Source organism: Plasmodium relictum (genome assembly GCF_900005765.1).
Source record: "Plasmodium relictum strain SGS1 genome assembly, chromosome: 11".
NCBI lineage: Eukaryota > Apicomplexa > Aconoidasida > Haemosporida > Plasmodiidae > Plasmodium > Plasmodium relictum.
This window is the reverse complement of record NC_041689.1, coordinates 293,035-314,897: the sequence shown is the minus strand read 5'-3', so window position 1 is coordinate 314,897 and position 21,863 is coordinate 293,035. Positions and strand designations below refer to the sequence as shown.

Sequence of the window (21,863 nt, the reverse complement as noted above, 5' to 3'; positions counted from 1 at the left end):
TATTTATGGAATTATTCAGCCTTTTTCTCTATTTAAAAATGTTTGCAATTTTGCTAAAAAAATTTATATGTTTCTCCTTTTATTTTTTATTTTATTTTATTTTTTTCTATGTTATGCTATTCTTCTATTCCCTTTATATATTTTTTATACTTTTAAAAATTATTTTCTTTTATTAACATAATTTTTAATTCCATAATTTTTTTAATATATCTCATAATTCAATTATTTTTAGATTATTTTTCGTATTCTTTTATATTAATAAAAATTGCTTATAGTTTACAAAATTATGTTATTGCTTCTTAATTATAATATTATTTAATATATTTTTTTTTTTCTTAAAAATATAATAAAAAAACAATGTAGAATATTTTAAGGATATAAACAAAAAATTTCTTTATATTGTAGTTCCTAATTATATAATTATTATTTTTTTTTCTTCTTATATTTTTATTAATAATTTATTTGTAAAACTTTTAGTGGAATAAAACAAAATATGTAAAAAAGATTCAGATATAAGAAAGTGAGAAATTTTATTTAACTACAAGGAATATCATAAAATTTGAGTTGAGTCTATCAATTTATAGTATATTATGATATTTTTGTTTTATTTTTATAAAATAACAATGCCAATTTATCATAAAATTAGAAATTAAAAAAAATTGTTCACAAAATATACTAAATATAAATATATAAATTCTATGTATGCATTTAAATAATACTTTGATTGATTACTAAGATGTATAAACAAAAAAAAAAAAAAAAAAATTAAATTAAAATTAAATAAGAACAAAAATAAAAATAAAAAAATACTATAAATAAAAATATTTTCCCCTTTTTGTTTTTAAATATAAGTATATATATATATTCACATTTAATTTAAACATTCCATAGTTTTTATTTATACGTAATACAGAAGACAAGTTATATCTTCATATTATATAAAAATAATCAAATCATTGAATATATAAAAAAAATTTTTAAAAAATAGAAATTAAAGAAAAATAAAAAAAGGAAAGAATATATTTAAAATTAAGGTATTAATATTGAGTATTATATATATTACTCTGCTCAATATTTAGCTAGCTACAGCATTTACTATTTTTTTTATTTTTTTTATAATATATAAAAATTTTCTTGGATTCTTTTTTTATTATCATTTTTGAATGGGTTGTATTTTTGCAAAATAATCTCTAATATTTTAAATTTGCAGTATTAATTTTTTTTTATCATTTTATTTAAAAGAGGTAAATAAGAAATAAAAAAAAAAAAAAAAAGTAAAAGCACAATAATATTAATTTTATTATTTCTTTAAAGTATTCTTTATTTAAGTATTTATTTAAATTACACATATATATGTGAATTTTCTCTTTTTTGGGAATATGGATGACAGTATAAAAAAGATTGATATTTTTATTATAATAGGAATAGCAATTGGATGTGGAATTTTTTCTGAATTTTTAAGTTGGTTATTTGTATATAGAAAGAATGAATTTATATCTTTAAATGAAGAAATAAAAGTGTTATATGAAAAAGTTCAAAAGGAGAAAGAAGATGGATTAATAAGTAAACTAGATCAAAAGAAGGGGAAAAAGAAAGTTTCTACCGAAGAAATTTACACACAAAAAACAAAAATGATGGCATCATTAAAAACAAAATCAAATGTAATAACTGGTTTAATTTTTATGTCAATGATGCCTATATTATTTAGTTTATTTGAAGGATTAACAATTGCTATTTTACCTTTTAAACCTATCTTCCCTTTCACCTTAATAACTCATGCAGGTGTTCAGGAAAAAAATATATATCACTGTTCAACAACTTTTATTTATACATTAACCCTTATGTTAACTAGACAAAACATTCAAAAATTTTTTGGATACGCTCCACCATCTGGAATGTTTGGAGATTTTAAAATGCCTGATGAGAATGCTGATATGTGGAAATAAAAAAAAAGCAAGAAAAAAAAATTTTTCTTAAATAGACATATTACATAAATCAAACCTTTTTTTTTTTTAATTATATATATGTGTATATATAGTATCTTCTATACGAAGTTTTTTTTAATAAGAAAGTATTTATTTAAAATTTTGAATTTTGTGAAAACACATTTAAAATTTATCTATATACTTATAATTATTTTTATGCATAGTATTCATATTTATCTATTTTTTTTTTTTTTTTATGTGTATTTTTCTGTTTATTTTTTCTTATAGTTTTTGTTTCAACTTTTTAATTATACATTTTTTTTTACAAGAAAAGGGAAATGATATAATTTTGAAGAACAAAGATATTTTCAATTAATTCTTTTTTTTTTTGAAATGATATTTGTAAGGATTTACTATTCTTCTATAAATATATATATAAAATATTTAATTGTACTTATATAATATTATTTTTATTAGTTTATTATTTAATTTTACTTTATCATTTTTTTTTTCCTAAAATATTCTTTTATAAAAGACTTTATAAAATATCTTTTTTTTATTTTATTTTTTTCTTAGTATAGAATAATAAACTCTTTTTTATTTTATGTAATAAAAGGAGGTAGTACTTTTTCATTAATAATATTTTTAAAACTTTTATTGATAAAAAAGAAATTTACTTACAACTATTTAATTATGTTAGTTAATATATATAATATTATTAGTGTCTACATTTTTTTCTTTTTTTCCCTCCCATTTTTATATATCTTTTTGATTTGTTCTCTTTTTTTAATAGTAGATTAAAAAAAAAAATTATTGGTATATTTCTGTCTTTTTATAAATTACAGTAAATATATAGTTTTTTATATTATGTATAATTATAATAATTACATATTTTAATCTGAAGAAATTATTTCATCTGTAAATTTTTTATTATTTTTTATTTATTTTACTTTATTTTTTTTTTTAAATTCTTATTTAATACCTATTTTAAAATTTTGTTTTTGATTATTTTGATGTTAATAGAATTTTATTTTGTATTAACAAAATAAATGATTAGTTTATTTAAAATTTTTATTTTTTTTTTTTATGAAGAAAATTGTTTAAATTTGTTTTTATCATTTTTTACTTTTATTTGATCAATGTTATTAAAGTGACAAAATATTTTTTTTTTTTTTTCAAAGTTTTTTTTTTAACTAAGAAAAACAAAAAAAAAATTGATAAATATATATATTTTTTCATTTAATAGATTTTAACAAAAAATGTAATCATATTGATATAGAAAAATTTTTCTTTTGAAAAAAAATATATATACGTATATGAATATTAAAGAATTGTATTTTGTAAAATTGCAATTTTTTTTTAAATATTTTAATTTTTTTATATTTGTATTAATTTTAATAAAAGTATTTTTATTAAATTTATTCTTTATTTTTCTGAATTTTATTCAAATTTCTAAATGAAAAATTTTCATATAATGATATGGGGTGTACATTTAGTAAAGTGAGAGAAAAAAAAAAAAATGATGAAAACAATTCAATAAAAATCAACAATGATACTTATAATGAACTAAAAATAGACTCCTTAAAAGAGGGTAGTAATAGTACCATTAATAAAATAAAAAGGAAATCATATAAAAATAAGTTTAATGAAATATCTAATAAATATTTTATTAAAAATTGTAACACGAACAGTAATAATGAAATCATAAAAAGTAGTAACAAACATTTTACTCGGTTAAATGATAAAAAACAAGGAAGAGAACAAGCAAACAAAAATGGAAAATCGTCTTCATTTAAAAGTAAAAATAAAATGTGTATAGAAGAAGAAAAGAAAAAAAAAGAAAAATTAAAAGAAATAGAACAAATGAAAGTCATAAAGCATAAAGAGAAAAAGAAAGAAAATGAAAAAAAAGAAGAAATAATATGTAAAACAAAGTTTAAGGAAATAAAAAAAATAGAAAAACAAAATAACAGAAAAGGGAATAAAAAAAATAACGAAGAAAATATAAAAGAAAAGGAAAAAGAAAACAAATTCGAAAATAATTCTTTTACAGGAATAATAAATACAATTAATAATAATTTAATAAAAAGAAAATTTTCTTCTAGAGATAAGAAAAAAAGTTCTATATGTAAAATAGAAAAATTAATTTTGGAAAAAAAAAAAAAATTATTATGTAAAAATAAAAAGGAAAATTTTACAGAAGAAAATAAAAGAAAGAATGAGGAAAATAATGATAATTCACGGATGAGTTATAAAAAAAAAGAGGAAAAAATAATTAGTGACATAAAAAAAAATAAAGAAGTTTTACTTTATTATCATGATTTCAGAAATATGAAATTGAAAAAAAATTACTTCATATATATATATGAATTTTATAAATATAATGATAATAAATTTAATCTATTTTCATTAATGCCTAGTCATATCGCTGAAAATACATATGCTTCAAAAATATTATTTGAAAGTTCCTTAATTGGGAAATATATAATATTACCATGGATAGAAAATGATCCTGATATAAAAAATAATTTATATTTGAAATATGTTTTAAATTATATTCAAAAAAAAAAAGAAATAGGGAATGTAAATAGCTGCGAAGAAAATGGAGAAATTAGTTATTGCGGTTTTTTTCAGAGTAAAAATGAACAAACAGGAACAAACAACTTATTAAGATATTCTTCAGTAAATAAAAATTATTTGCATAAATTTGAATCAGAACATAATTTGAAAAGAAAGTTACGTAGCATAAACAGCAATGGAATAAATACAAAAAAGAAAGATAATAAATATGTAAGCAGTAGAAATCTCAGTATAGATAATTTATATAGGTTGCATCTTAGAAAAAATTCTCTATGTAAGTTACAAAGTAGTAAAAAAAAAAAAAAGAAAAAAATTAACATAAAAAATGCGAAAACATTAAATAAATCTATTCAAACGGATTTAGAAGATGGAAACACTAGAGAAAACAATTTTAATAAAAATAGAACTGTAAAAAAAATAAATCAATCTTTGATTCAACAAAAAAAAAAAAGCAATATAATATACTCATTAAACAAAACGGAATATCATGAAGATTCTAATTTAAAAAAAAGAAGAAATGAAAACGAAAAAAGAGTGAGTGAAAAAGAAAAAATCACAAAAATAAAATCAAAAGACAATAATGAGAAAAAAGAGCTAAATGAAAAAATTGATAATGAAAATTTAGGTTATGATTTAAGTAATTACTCATATATAGAAAATGGAAAAAAGAAAAGCAAAAATAACAATTCAAAAAAAAAAAATTTAAATAATAATTATGATAATAAGTATGATTACTATATTACTTCTATAGAACATACAAAAAAGAGAAACATTAGAGGAACCAATATAAATATCAAAAATAAAAGTGATATAAAAATTATAAAGAAGAAAAAAAATGTAGTTAAGCCTTCTTATTCTTTTGAAGATAATATGAGGGTAACGCTGATTAAAAAAACTTTGGAATTTAAAAGTTCTGATTTAAAAATTACAAAAGAAGAAATAGAAAAAGATAAAGAAAATGTAAAAAGAAGTGAAATGAAAAAGGAAAAAGAATTAAAATATGAAGAAGAACGGGAAGTTAAAAAGAAACATGATCAAGAAAATAAAAAAAAAGAGGTAGTTGGTATGGTAAGTAGAATCAGTGGAATAAATGACAAAAAAGAAAAAAAAAAATTAAAAGAAGAGAATCATAATAAAAAATTTTTTAGTAAAAAAAATAATAAAACAAATTATTATAAATATTCAAAAAATAAAGAAATTAATATTTCTAATAAAAAAAAAGTTAATACAAAAATTAAAATAACTGATTCTCATAAAATGGCTTACGAAGAAGTTTCTACAAAAAAAAAGAATAAATACAAGAAAAATAAAGAACTAAAAAGTGAAAATTATAGCGATAGTAATTTTTATTTAAATAATAAGAGAGAAAACAATAATAATAAAATTGATGAAATAAAACAAAGAGATTTTACTAAAATGAATAAATTAGAAGTTGAAAAAAAGGCGTTGCAAGAATGTGATCATAAGTATAAATTAAATGAAAACTGTATAAAAAAAAATTATATGTCATGCTGGAAATGTAATAAAAAAAGATGCATATTTCATTACTTAAATCATTTTAAATTATATGGATGGTTAAATTTTAAGTGGACAGATCCTGATGGATTTTTAGAATTAAGTAATAGGCAAAAAAAAAAGTTTCATACATGGAAAAGATTATCAGATTTATACGATAATCCAATTGTAATGTCTACAGATTTATATAATAATTGTATAAGACAAGGATTTGTTGCTGATTGTTCTTTTTTATCTTCATTAACAGTGTTAATAGAATATGAAAAAAAACACAAAATACCAGTTTTATCAAGTATTATATCTCCATGTACATCTCATTATTTATATGTAAATAAAACTTGGCCTATTTTTAATCCAAGTGGTATGTATATATGTAGATTACACTGTAATGGAATTCAAAGAAAAATAATAATAGATGATTATGTACCTGTTAAAATTAATAATGCGTTGTTAGTAGCTTATTCAAATAACCAGAAAGAATTATGGGTTACTTTATTAGAAAAAGCTTTTGTTAAATTAATGGGAGGATCTTATTCTATGTTTGGTTCTAATCCAGGTTCTGATTTATATTATTTGACTGGTTGGATTCCTGTTACAATTTCTTTTAAATCCAAGATAAGAAGTTCTCCTCCTTCCTTTGATAAGTCTACTATGCATTCACTACAAAAAAAAAATTCAAAAATAAAGAAAAATGAATTTAATGAATCTAAATATTATATTAAAAGAATTAGTAAAGATGAGCAAAATAGTCATTATAAACTTATATCGAAAACACAGAAAAGAGAAAAAATAAAAAAAGTACCAGCAATAGAAAAAGAAGAGAAAATGAAACACAAAAAAAAGAAATCAATCAAAAGAAGACAATTAGCATTTCCTTTTATGAAGAAAAATAACTGTACTAACAAGATATGTAATGTTAATCACTCAATTATATCGAATTATCATACATTAAAAAATTGTGTTAACTTAAATTTGCATCGTTTACATAGAAATTCTAATTATTCTTATTTAAGAGAAGATTTTATAAAATACAAAAAATTGAAAATTTATTGGGCTTTTAAAGAAATGTATTTATCTCAAGAGAAGAAAATAAAAAAAGGAAAAAAAAAAATTTTTAAGAAGAATCAAAATGGGAAAAAATGTGTAAGAAGTTTATATAGTAATGGATGTTTAAATTCCTTGAATACTCAAATAGAATATAAATTAGAGGAGAATAACTCAACAGAAGGCAATCATATAATAAATAATTCAGTTAACTATAATTTAGAAAATAATACCTTAATGGAACATAGTTCAATAGAGATTAATTTAAAAAATATGAATCTAATGAATCCTACTTTGATAACTACATATTCATTTAATAACTTAATACACTCCAATGTAATTACAGATATGTCGAGGAACAATGACTTATTTGATATAAATATAAGGAAAAAAAAATTACTCAAAGAAAGTAAAGATTATGAAATATATAAGAATTATAGAAATAAATTTATAAATGAAGAGATAAGCAACATGGATTTATCATCATATGTATGTGGTTCTATTGATAATTATAGTGATTTGAACAAAAAAGAAGAAAGTTTAACTCCTGAGGTAGAGAATGAGGAATATGATAAAAGGTGGGATATTATATGGAATAATATTTATGATGGAATAAAAAAAGGAAAATGCGTAGTTTGTTTAGGTACTTTAGAATTAAAAGATGCAGCACCATCAGGATTAGATTACCCTGAAGGAGTATCCATGTCAACTGGAATTGTAACTAGACATGCTTATTCAATTTTAAATATTGAAACACATAATGAAGATAAATTATTATATATAAAAAATCCCTGGGGATGTATTAGATGGAAAGGAAAGTATTCACATTACGATGTAACAACATGGACAAAAGAATTGCAAAGAAAGTTAAATTATTCTTTAGAAAAAGCAAAAAGTAAAGATGATGGATGCTTCTGGATACCTTGGAAAGATGTAGTGAAATATTTTTCTCATATATATATATGTTGGAATAGCGTTATTTTTCCTTATCAATTTGAAATTCACACTAAATGGGAAAATAGTGCTTTTTTGAATTCCTCAATACTATTAGATGATACTCATTTAGTAGCTTATAATCCACAATTTGCTTTACATGTGAATGTACGAAAACAAGATTTATCAGAAGACGGTTTATATTATATCGGAAAAAAACCCATAGAAGTTTGGGTTCTTTTGTCAAGGCATGTTAGAGAAAGAAAAACAGATGTCTCTCAAAAATATTTAGCTTTACATATTCATGCAGGAAAGGATAGAATAATTTGCCCATTATTTCCAATTAAACAAGGAATTTATTCTAATGGGGAATGCACTTTTACGAAATTAGTGATTGGCGGAGTAGAAGATAATTTTAACTATGATGTAAAGAAACAAAAAAACAATACTTCAAATGAAAATAATTTTAATTCTTCTCTAGATAGTGAACAAGAATTTTTGAGAAATGTTGATTTTGTATTAATTGTATCTCAATATTCTCAGAAAGAAGAATTTAATTTTACGTTAAAAGTATTTAGTCATACTCATTTGTCATTATATGAGTTGCCTCCATTATTGCCTGAAAACTATGAATCTCTTTATTTTAAAGGAGAATGGACAAATAAAAGTGCAGGTGGATGCTCAAATAATTTGTGGTCTTATTTTAGAAATCCACATATACGATTTTATGTTCCTGAAGAGTCTCCTTTTTGTATATTTTTGGAGTGCTCCCAAGAACATTCTGTTAATTTAAGAATTTTTAAAGGTTTAACATCTTCTCCAAGAGGATTAAAAAAAGGAGAAGTCATATCAAGTGGAGCATATAAGGCTGGTTGTTGTTATATCGAATGCACCTTAAAAAGTGGAGTTTACTGTCTTATCCCTTCTTTATATAGAGCAAACACTACAGGAAATTACCAAATATGTATACATTATCCAAAATTTAAGCAAAAACCGATTTTGTATTTTATTCCTTATGCATATACTTTACCTCCCTTTTCTTTCTTTAAATATGTAGTTGTCCCTTTATATTCTTTAAAAAATTATTCAGTAATTTTATTTCATACTACATCAGTTACTTTATTATCATTAAGAATCACATTTCTTCAAAATAGGGATATTAAAGGAATACCGTTAGTTAATATTTATAAAATAGTAAGTTCAACGGATTTTTTTACCAATGATTGTGAAAATGGAAATATTATAAAAAATAATTATTTTAACACTACTATTTCATATAATGGATCGATATACAAACTAATAGAAAAATGTAACATACATGGTAGTTCAGGTAATGATATTCTTCCTCTTTCTACATGTGCTTATGATTATTACATAAAATTTAATTCTGTCTTAATATCATTAGTAGAGTTAGAAAATAACCTTACATCATATTTATTACTTATAACAACAAATATAAAAGACGACATTCTATGTAATCATGAAGTTCATTTTGTTTCTGATAAAGCAATTACTATAGATAAGTGTTATCCTATTCATTAATGCAAGTGAATTTTCTTTTTTTTCAATCTACTTCGAAAGATAAAAATAGTTAAAATATATAACAAATAAAAAAACATAAATTTACAAAAAAAAAATTTAAACCATAAAAATCTAATCAAAAAAGGAATTATAAAATATTTTAGATAGAAGAATTCAATTATAAGATGATATGAGATATTCATTTAAAAAAAAAAATGAATACAAAAAATGAACTTAAACTATTAAAATTAAAATAAAAAAAAAGGGAATTTAATTTGCAAGAAAAATATAACATATATATTAAACAAAAAATCGCACATACTTATATATTTATTTTCCTTTTTTTTTTTTATCTGCATCATTTGAAATTTATACTTTTTTTTTTTCCATATTATTCTAAATTTGTATATTTATATAAAATTTGTTAATGAAACTTCATTTACGTTTTTGATAATTTAAAATTTTTTTGTTATATATTTAAAAATTTTTTTACGTTTATGTAATGAATTAATAAATTATACATATACACTTTCATTTTTTAATTCGTTTATTACTTTTATGTTCATGGAATAAACATTAGGAATATCATAGATTATATGGTTTTTGTTTATTTTCTTATTTTCATGAACAATTTTAATATTGTTTTATCATATGAAATTTTGATTCTCACATTTTGATTTTCATAATTTTTAAATATTTGTTATTATTATTATTATTTTTTTTTTTTTTTAATAAATGTTTTTAATATGTATTCTCATTTTTGTAAATATTAAAAAAAATTTATCTAAATGAAACAACATATATATATATATATAAAGAAAATTTATAGAAAATTCCAAAATATTTTTTAAAAAATAAGAAAATTTTCTTAAAAAAAAAATTACAAAATAATTATTGTACAAAATTATATAGAAAGAAACACTTTTTATAAATAATACTATTTTTATAATTTTTTTTTTAACAATATATTAAAAAGTATTTATTTAAAAAATTATTTTTTATTAAATATTATTTTTTTAAATATTTATCTTTTTTTTTTTTTTTTGTGATGTGTATAATTATTATTTAAAAAATTCATATAAATATTGATAAAAGTTTAGAAAGAAATAAAAAAAAAGAAAATTATTATTTCATAAAAAAAATTGTAATATATCCTAATAGTTTTAGATATGATAAAGCTTAATATTTATTATAATAAAATTATGTATACTATTATATATTTCTTTAAATGTAAAATTTTTTAAATGAAGAAATATGCAAAAGTATTACAGTAAATTAAAATGTAGTAAACAAAATTATTTTTCTATCTTCAAATATGGGAGGAAATCTTACTATTCATGGAACAATAAAAGTAATAAATTAATAGGCAAGTTACATTACTCATTATTGAATCTTAATGGATACAAGATAAATAAATCATATGCAAATTTTTTTTTTGAAAAATTAAAAAATACATGGATAAAAAAAAATTACTCAACAAAGAATGAACTCTACAATTTTGACAATTTAAAAAATTTTAATGATTCCTCAAACAATAAAGTTTATGTTAAAGAGAATATATATGATATATTGCAACCTTTATGTAAAAGTAAGGAAGTTAGGGCTATTTGCGCAAATGTAATATTTTTTGTTCTAAAGTTTTTAGATACCAAAAACGTTGCAACACCAAACGAATATAAAGATAATATTAAAAGAATATATCTTGATTTGATTAAATGTTATCACAGGATTTTTAAAAATGAAAATGGAGAATTTATTTTTTGTATTTTTAACGATAATACTATAAAATCTGCTAGTCCCTCATTAAAAAATAGTAAAAAAAATATTATACAAGATATAGTATTAAATAGTTTGGAATTTTATTTTAAAAATAACATAAATAATATGAATTCATTAGATATTAATTTAATGTGTGAAATTATTAAATATAAAAAATTCTTCTATGTACTAAATTATATAAATTACGATAAAAATCAACTAAAAGAAAAATTAGATGTAAAAAATTTAGACTACTTATTTTATGAGTTTTTAAATGATAAAAATTTTTTTTCGAAAGCTATTGAATTAGCATCTATATTTTATTCTGAAAGTATGAATATTACAAAACCTTTTAAGGAAAACTCTTCATTTAATTGCTTAATTTTACTGAAAAATATTTTAAAAATTCAATCAAAAAATCTCCTCTTTTTATTTTTAAATTCATTAAAATGTAATGATTTGAAAAAAGAAGTTTTCCTTTTTCTGTTATATGTAGACCCATTAACAGGTATAATTATTTCCTTTAAAATGTTTATATAAGATTATTCCTTATTTTTAATTATCTTACTCTCTAAGTCATTTATTTATTTATTTATTTTTTTTTTTTTTTTTTTTTGTTTATTAATTTTTATATTTTATTACCTCCTTTTTATCTTTTTTATTATTTTTTATATCATATTTTTTTTCTTCTTTTTTTTGACATTATATTTATCTTTTTTTTTAATAGAATTTTCGTTGAGTTATTGGGGGTATTTAGCTACAAAGGAATATATACTTTTAGATAATTCAGGTGTTAGAAAAGAAGATGATATAAAGAAAATAGAAATAAATAATGATATGTTAAAAAGAAAAAATCAAGAAAATAGTAATATTATAAATACTGAATATTATTATTTACCTGATAATATGAAAAATATATTACTTTTGAAAGATGCTGACGAATTTAAAAAGTTAATGATATGTATAAAAAATGAACAGCAAAAATATTGGGAAGAAAACATTTATAATATTGAAGATACGTATAAAATAGAAGTATATGATAATATCATTACTATAGAAGATATTAATAATAATTTAAAAAAAAAAAAGAAAAGATATTTTGTTGCTATAGATGTAGAATGGTGTAAAGATCAAAAAGTGAGTATAATTTCAGTTTCAACAAGTAAAGAAATTTATATAGTTGATTTATTAAATATTGATTATAATTTTAAATTATTAATATATTCTTTTTTTAAGTGGCTATTAGAAAATCCATTTATATACAAATTATTTTACAATTTTTCTTGTGATATGCAAAAAATATCTTCTTTTTTTCAAAATATTTCTCATTTAAACACGTTTGTTAATGTAATAGACTTAAAGGATCCATTATATATGAACATAAAAAATCATAAAGATATTATATGCGATAATAATGCTTTTCATTTCGAATTATTTAATAGAGATATTATTGAAAAAAATGATATTGCATTATTTAAAAAGGTAATAAATAGTAACCATTACGATCTTAATAATGAAATAAAAAATAGTTTCAATAAATATGACGATACAATTGTTTCCCATAACAAAATCAGTAAACTTCATTTTAAAAGTCTAAATGATTTATGTCAAAAATTTTTAAAAAGAAAATTAGATAAACAATTGCAATTATCTGATTGGAGTAAAAGACCCCTAACAGAAGATCAAATAAATTATGCATCTATTGATTCTTATAATCTCATAGAAATAGAAGAAAAATTAACAGAATATAATTATTCTTCTGTATGTTTGTCAAATAGTAATAATTTAATCGACATTTTTATACAAAAATATAAAATGAAAAATTGTATATGGTAATGAAATTATACTAAATACGTACTAAAAAAAAATATGTAAGAACATCATAATAAAATTATAAAAGGTCTATTATTAAAGAAAATATGTATATCATATACTAAAGTTAATATAACAATTTTTAAATTTTATTCAATATTTAAAAAAAAATTTTAATCTTAAAAAATTAAAAATGTATGTACACATTAATAAAATAGGTTACAGTTATATTTTTTTTATATAAAAATATGCTATTTTTTTGTTGAATTAAAAAGAATTAGAAAATTTAATTAAATATTTATGAATATTATAGTATTTTGACAAAATTTTTTTATCAATTCATTTATTTTTTTTTTTTTTCCATTAAAATATATATTATAAAAATAATATTTTTTAAATATAAAAAAAAAAAATAATTTTTTGTCAACTCTTTTTTCTTTTTTTGTTGTTACATTGCTTATTTGTTTTGTTTTTATAAATTTAAACTCTTTTTTTTTTTTTTAAATTATTAAGCTTCTAATAACTTCTTTAAAAGTATATAAAAATGGAAACGATAAATTATAGATGGAATGATAAAATTGAAAATTTTCATTTGAAAATAAATAAATTACGAAATGAAATAAATGAGTTCAAGAAAAATTCTATTAATGCTTATGCTTTAAAAAATAAGAATTTATACTTTTCTAAAGTGAATAATAATACAAAAAGAAGAGAATTAATAAATATAAATAATTATGAAGTAAAAAATAATTTAAATAAAACAAATAATAATACATATATTCTAAAAGACAATAAAAATAATAAGACAGTGAATGCTATTTTTCCTATATCTAAAAATACTTCTAATAAAATTATTAAAACTAATGATATAAAATTATGTGAAAATAAAAGTTCATCAAAATTTAATTTAAGAAATAAAAGGAAAAATGAAAAAGTTATTAAAATTAATGAAAAGAGGTGGCTAATTGGTAAAAATACTTTTATTCTATTAAAGAAATAAAATAAAATATACATTAAATATATATAAATTTATAAGAATGTAAAAATATATATAATATATTTAGAACATATATTAACGTGTATATATGTATATACTTTTCTAAAATTTAAAAAAATAAAAATAATAAATGAATGAATTTCTGTAAAATATTTAACAGCAGCAAAACATGTCAAAGTTAAAAAACTAGATAATATTGAAAAGGAGAAGGATTTAGAAAATAAAAAAAGTAAAAAAAATAGATTTTTGTATTTAGAAGGAGAAGAGGGTATCAATAAGAAAATATAATAATAGAAAATAAAATAGCATTACAATTTCTATTTAATTTATTTTTACATTTTTTTTTTTTTTGTTTTAAAGGAAACATGCATGTATATCCTGTTTATTCAGACTCCGAGGTTGGTTTTGAAAGTATTTCGCATATTGAAGATGAAAGTTTATCAAAAGTAAAGAAAGAAAATCAGGATGATGATGATATAAAAACAACAAAGCATTTAGCTCAATGGAGTTCAGATTTAGTGCATAAATATCTTGAGGAAGCTATTGAAAACACTAAATTAATTTTTAAATGTTCGAATATAAAATGTCGTCATGAGGAAATATTTAAAAGAATGCAATCTTAAAATAATTAGATAGAAAAAAAAAATTAAGAAAATGAATATTAACGAGAGAGAACAATATAGTTATAATATTATAATATATAATAGATCAGAATTTTAAAAAGAAAACCAATAAATAATTAAGAAAAAGGTTAAAATGAAGAAGCCAATAAATATATATAGATTATGTCAAATATTCCTATAACAAAAAAAAAAAAGTTAAATAGAAATCATAAAATAAATGAAAAATATGTTTTCAACAAAAATTAGAACACTTTCTTTTTTTTATATTTAATTGTCAAAACACTATGTAGTATGCTTAGTAGAATTCTTTTTTATTCAGATCTTTTTTTTTTTTATCTTTTTTTTTTTTTTATTCTTTTTTTTTTTTTATAACATTTAAATTCTAATATTTTTTTTAATTAACTTTTTATCTTGATTGACACTATTGTAAATCATAATTTTTTACGTTTAGGAAATTATACTTTTTATAAATTTTAATTTATAATTTTTTTTTATTTTCTAAATTATCTTCTAACATTACAATGTATCTCAAAAAAAAATAAGTTTTTATATAAGAAAAAAAAACTATGTTTTTTCTTTTAGAATTTAATGGGAATAATAAATCATATATATATATATAAATATATATGTATTTATATAATAAAAATTTTGTTTTTCAAAAGTTTAAAAATTTTTTCAAATTTTATAAAAGTATCAAAATAGTTTAGGTATTTTAATTTTATTCTATGAAATATGAAAATGAAATATTTGTTTTTTTATGTTTTTTATTTATCGTTATTTTGTTATATTTTTTAAGTGAAAAATAACATAAAATAAAATAGACATATATTCACTTTTTTTTTTTTTTTTTGATATTAAAATCTTTTTAATTTTGAAATTTTCTAAATTTATTATTTTATTTTATAATATTATGAAGAAATTTTTAAAAAAAATATGCAATTTTATAATAACTAATGGGAAATATTAAGGGCACAAAATTTATAAATTGCTATTTTTTTTTACTTTATTCCAATATACACGGAATAAATTTAATAGAAAAAAAAAAAATTTATAAATTAAAGAAGAAATAATATATCTAAACAAAATTAAAGCATCTTAATTCAGAAATCTCTTTATAATAGTAATTCTTCTAATTATAATTAATGTGAATACATTTAATAATAATTTATAATTAAAAAAATAAATTAAAAAAATTATTCTTCATAAAAAAAAAAATTATAATATTGATTTATTCTCTTTTAAAATTTTAATTAAGAAAACAAAAAAGTAATTGCAAAATTTTAATTATTCATTTTAAAAAATCATATTGAAGTTGATATAAATATAAAAAAATTGATATAGACTGTAAAAAATTGTTTATTTTATTTTACGTTTTTAATATAAATTAAAATATATAGTATTTTGTTTGATTCATTAAATACATTTTTACTTTATTAGAAATATATTTAATAAATCCCCTTTAAATATATAAAAAAAAAAAAAAAATTAATAAACTTCTAATATAATAATGAACTTTCGTATTATTTATTAATCTAGATGCTAATAAAGGAATGAAAATTTTCTTATTAAATTTATATATATGAGTATAAAAAAAAGAAAAGAAAAAAAAATAATATTGTAATATTCTATATTAAACAATTAACAAAAAAAGTTAAATTATATTAAGACAAATATTCTCATATCTATACATTTTTGTATTTTGTTATTCTTAATGTTGTTAATAATTTATGAATTATATATATGTATATGCATTTTTTTTTAATATTTTTATAATTGTCTAATATATTTTAAATATAAAATTGCATAATATTTTTAACATAAAATTAAATTTCATGAGAATTAAAAGGAGGATAAAAAGATAAATAAATCAACAAGATAAAAAAAGAAACTATCATGTGAATGTTATTTTTTTTTAAAAGAATATATAATTTTTTTTTAAGTTTTGATATAGATAAAAAAAAAAAAAAAAAATTATAAATTAAAAAGAATAAAAATAAGAATACATGTAAATTTAAAAGAAAAAAATGTATTATTTATATTTCGGTTTTTCTCATATAAGTAGTATTTTATTATTAAAATTAATTCTTAATTAAAAAAAAAATTAAATAAATAAATATTTAAATAAAATAACAATAGGTAAATATATGAAGTATAAATTTTAAATAGTTTTTAATTTAAGAAAAAAATTCTTTAATAAAAAATATGAATCATTAAATATTAAGATAAAAGAGATTTCTTTATTTTTTATAAAAATAATATACATTAAAAAGAAAAAAAATTTAATTTAACTAATTTGTGCTATATATGCGTACGAAAAGAAAAATATTATGCTAATAAGAATTAAAAAAAATAATAACATTGCAACAAAAATATAAACAAAAAAAAAAAAAATAAAATAAAAAGGGGTTGAAATATAAAAATTTAAAAAATACAAAAATAATAGTTTGTAAAAAAAAAAAAAATGAAAAATAATGGAAAAATATGAAAAAAAAAAGTTAAATATATAGACTCAATTTCCTATTAACTAATAGATGTAATCTCTTATTTATTTTATTTTTTTTTTTTTTACTTGATTTTTCTTTAAATGTAATATTCAATTTTTGAAATTTTCTTTTGATTAAAAAGTGATATTACATAGTATATATTTGAATTATGCACATTTTTTATACGATATATTTATGCATGTAAACTTATATTGAGAAATCTTTTAAAATTTATTTTTATAAATTAATACATTAAATGTCTTTATAATTTCATATCAATTAATATTTTATAAATATATTATTAACAGTTAAGGTAAATTGATTTTTAATATAAATATATTTTTATAATGAACTAAGTATTTATCTTTTTTATAAATCTATAAAAATTGACGTTAATATATATATATGTACCATTTTTTTATTCTTTTAATTTTGATAAATTCATATTAAGCAATAAAAAAAGAAAAAGAAAAACATCCTAGAAAAAAGTAGGAAAAGTAAAAAAAGAAAAAAAAAAAAATTTTAAATTAAAATGAACAATTCAAAAGCAATGAAAAATAGAAATATAGGAAAATGTGATTATGTTAAAAAAGAAAATAAAAATACCTTTCAATCAATGAACTCAAAAAATCAAGCAATTATAGATGATAAAATTAATAAATACAAAAAAAATAAAAATGAGAGAGGCTATTCTTTTGAAAAATTCAATGAAAATGCTCATAGTGATAAAATTATAAAAAAAAACAATGAAAAAAGTAGTAACAGCAACAATCAAAAAGAAAATACTATAAATTGGAATAGTAAAAATGTTGAAAATTTTAACAAATTATCACAAAATGAATTTAAAAACAAGAACAGCAATTCTTTCTTAAATAGAAATTTAATAAATTACAAGGAAAATAGGAATAGTAATGATAATAATAACAAATTTTTCCAGAACTTTAGGAAATTAGCATATAATAAAATAGAAAAAAAAAATGATTTGAGTTACACAAAAAACATAAACATAAATAGCAATAAGAAGGAAATGAGCAAAAATGTAAATATGAATGATAAAAAAAATTTATGTTCAAAAAATAATAATTCAATTGAAATTCCCAAAAGTTTTTATTTTTGTAATAATTCTAAATTATCAACAAATGGATCAGAGATTGTTGAAGATGAAAATGATTTAAAAAAAAGGAATATTTTAAAAGAAAATTTTGGAAAAAATGAGGATAATATAAAAAATTCAAAAATTAATGATCCAGAAAAAAAAGAAGAAAATATCAACAATTATGATATAGAAAGAATAAGTAACAAAAGTGTAAAAAGTTATAAAAAAAATAAAAAAAAGGAGGAAAATATTAAAACTAACGATATAGAAAAAAGGGATGAAGATATCAAAAAATATGAAGTAAAAGAAGAAGAAAGTGATAAATTGTGTGGAGTAAATAATAAAATAAAAGATGAAAACGATGAAAGTAACAATAATAGTGCGAATGTTGTTATTAGCACAGTTAGTACAAGTAGTACGATGACTAATTTATTTGGAAAAAATGAAGATATAAATGATAAATATAATAGTGAAAAATTGAATAATAAAAATGTGATCTTAAATAAAAATGGTAATTATAAAAATTTTATTACATATAATAGAAATTTATCTTATAAAAAAGATTATAGAAATAATAAAATGAATTCAAACTTACATAAAATTAACAGTAATTACAGAAATAACGATATCAATAAAAAAAATGAATTCAAAAAGAATGAGAGTTTTAAAAATGATGATATTCATAAAAATAGTGACAATTATAAGTATAACAATATAAATGAATATAAAAATTGTGATAATTTAAAAAATAATTATAAAAATAATGAAAAATTTAAAGACACTGAAAATTATAAAATGAATGGTATAAATAATTATAAAAATGGTAATAATGGTAATTATAAAAGTAATGATAGTTACAAAATCAAAGAAAATTTTAAAAATAATAACATGAATAATTATAGAAATAGCATTAATAGTGTATATAAATCTGTTGACAATTCAAAAAGTAGTGATATTTCAAAAAATAATGACAATATGCAAAATATTGATAATTATAAGAATGACATTTATAAAAATAACAATATCTCAAAAAATAGTGATAATTACAAAAATAATAATTTTAAAATTAATTATAATAACAATGGTGATAATCATTATTATAAAAATAATAATCATAATGATACTAACAATAATGGAGATAATTATTATAAAAAAAATAACAACGATAATTACTTTTATAAAAATAATTATAATTATGAGCAATACGATGAAAATGGAGGTTACAGAAATACTAATTTTAAAAATAGAAATGAATTATCTAATATAAAAAAAATAGATGTAAAATATAATAATGGAGAAAGTTATGTAAGAAAATATAATAATGATGCCAATTATTTTAAAAAAAGTGATGCTATGAATAATAGTTTTAATAAAAAAGATTTATACACATATAAGAACAAAAGTAACAATAATTATAAAAATGGAATTATCAATATTATAATTAATAATAAAGAGCCAAATAATTATGAAAAAGAAAATAATTATACAAAAAATGATTTAAATGATATAACACTAGAAAATATATATGAAAGTAGTACAAATAGTTTAGAGAAGATATTTGATAAAGTGCATAATACCACTACTGCATCTACTACAATATATAGCAATAATAAAGACAATAAAAATAATAATAATAATAATGATTATAATAATAAAGATGATAATAATAATGTTAATAATAATAATGATAAAAATAATAGTAAAGATGATATTAGTAATAATGAATACGATAATATTAATAAAGATAATAATAATAATAATAATAATTTTAATAGTAATAATGATAGTGATAATAGTAATGATATTAATAATATTAATAATGATATTAATAATAATACTATTAATGATGATGTTAATAATGATAATAATATTAGTAAAGATGACATTAACAATAATGTTACTAATGATAATAATAAAAATAAAGATGATATTAATAATAAAGATGATATAAATAATAATGTTAGTAATGACTATAATAATAATAGCATTAACAATGATAATAACGCCATTAATGATAATAATGGAATTAATAATTCTGACTTGAAATTTTTAAAAAAAAAAAATAAAAAAAAAGAATATCAGAATGAAGAATATTTAAATGATCATGAAAAAAAATATGTTAATATTAATACAAAAAACTATGTATATGAAAAAGAAAAATATAAAATAAATAATTTTTTTTTAGAGAAAGATAACTTATGTGAAAATATAGAAACAATAAGTGATGACAAAATTAAGAATTGTGAAAATAATTTATCAAAAAATTATGGAAATCTGGAAAATGATGAATATTATTATACAAAGAGGAATGAAGATAATTTAATAAAAAACGATGACGATAATAACATAACGAAAACAACTAATAATAATATTATAAATGATTCTGAAGATATAAAGAACCATATAAGAGAAAGCAAGGATGAAAATAATGACGATGAAAATTCCAGTTCTCTTAGTTTTAAAGAATTCAAGAAATGGATTGGTAATAGATATAACAAATTATTAGAAGCATATATAGATCAAGAAAATAGAAAAAAAAATAATAACGAAATATTTGAAGATGAAATAAAAATGTATAAATTAAACCCATACAATAACAGTAACATTATAGAAAATAATATTGTAAATGAAATAAGTGAAATTTCAGAAAAAAATAATAATAGTTCTATTATATTTAATGAAAGCAGTTTAAATTTTCATAATAATTCAATTTCGTCAAATGGGAACTTATTACATAATGAAAATAAAAACAGATATTCTAATTTAATAATTAAAAACAACTATACAGATATTATAAATGACCCTTATAACAATACAAACAATAATTATATATTAAGTTCAGCAAATTCAACACTATCATATAATAATATATATAATGAAGAAGAAAAATATTATCCTAATAGTTATCGTTTAAATAATCAAAACACTTCAGCATCTTCATTCCAAAAAAATAGTTCAAATTCCAAATGCACATATACAAATTTTTCATCAAATAAAAAATTTGATAATTCTAAGAAAGGAGATTATTCTAATACTCACTTAAATACTTTTATTAAAAATACTAATAATAGTTATAAAAATAATCAAAATACAGAAAAAATGATTGACTATAATTTTAATAAAAAAACACTATACTACGAAAAAAATGCAACAGATCAACACTTAGATAATAATCATTCAATAAATAAAAAACTTAGTAAATATCAAATGAATAATCAATCATTTTTTAAAAAAAAGTATCAAAATTCAGAACAAAGAAATGATTTCATAAAAAATGAAGCAAACAATCAAGTAGCTTATAAATCAAATAGGCATGTAATATGCCATTTAAATAATCAACCAGATAATCGAATTTCAAAATTAATAAATGAGCAATATAATAAAAGAAATAATTCGAATGATTTGAACGATCAATTCTGCACATCTAAACATAAGATACTTAATAATCCTTTACTTAGAAATAATTCAGAATTTCCATTTGTATACAATTCAAATAAAAATATGAGTAATAAAAAAATAAACGCAGAATATTTATCCACACAAAACGAAGTTAATAAAAAGAGACAGTATGAATGA

The 21,863-nt window shown here is 18.1% G+C and overlaps 5 protein-coding genes across 5 annotated transcripts; all 5 read left to right on the top strand.

Moving 5' to 3' along the window:
- Positions 1-1,379: 1,379 nt before the first annotated feature.
- Positions 1,380-1,946, top strand: PRELSG_1108300 (conserved protein, unknown function; the record flags this gene model as incomplete). Its single annotated transcript, XM_028677340.1, has 1 exon — positions 1,380-1,946. One exon carries the CDS (start codon positions 1,380-1,382, stop codon positions 1,944-1,946), a length of 567 nt encoding a protein of 188 aa, XP_028533739.1.
- A 1,458-nt stretch (positions 1,947-3,404) lies between these two features.
- On the top strand, positions 3,405-9,539 carry PRELSG_1108200 (calpain, putative; the record flags this gene model as incomplete). Its single annotated transcript, XM_028677339.1, has 1 exon — positions 3,405-9,539. One exon carries the CDS (start codon positions 3,405-3,407, stop codon positions 9,537-9,539), a length of 6,135 nt encoding a protein of 2,044 aa, XP_028533738.1.
- A 1,233-nt stretch (positions 9,540-10,772) lies between these two features.
- PRELSG_1108100 (exonuclease, putative) lies at positions 10,773-13,112 on the top strand (the record flags this gene model as incomplete). The annotated part of the gene is made up of 2 exons (XM_028677338.1): positions 10,773-11,784; positions 12,004-13,112. 2 exons carry the CDS (start codon positions 10,773-10,775, stop codon positions 13,110-13,112), a joined length of 2,121 nt encoding a protein of 706 aa, XP_028533737.1.
- A 520-nt stretch (positions 13,113-13,632) lies between these two features.
- PRELSG_1108000 (conserved Plasmodium protein, unknown function) lies at positions 13,633-14,708 on the top strand (the record flags this gene model as incomplete). Its single annotated transcript, XM_028677337.1, has 3 exons — positions 13,633-14,056; positions 14,246-14,353; positions 14,446-14,708. The coding sequence occupies 3 exons, from the start codon at positions 13,633-13,635 to the stop codon at positions 14,706-14,708; spliced, it is 795 nt and encodes a 264-aa protein (XP_028533736.1).
- Positions 14,709-17,723: 3,015 nt separating this feature from the next.
- PRELSG_1107900 (conserved Plasmodium protein, unknown function) lies at positions 17,724-21,863 on the top strand (the record flags this gene model as incomplete). The annotated part of the gene is made up of 1 exon (XM_028677336.1): positions 17,724-21,863. The coding sequence occupies one exon, from the start codon at positions 17,724-17,726 to the stop codon at positions 21,861-21,863; it is 4,140 nt and encodes a 1,379-aa protein (XP_028533735.1).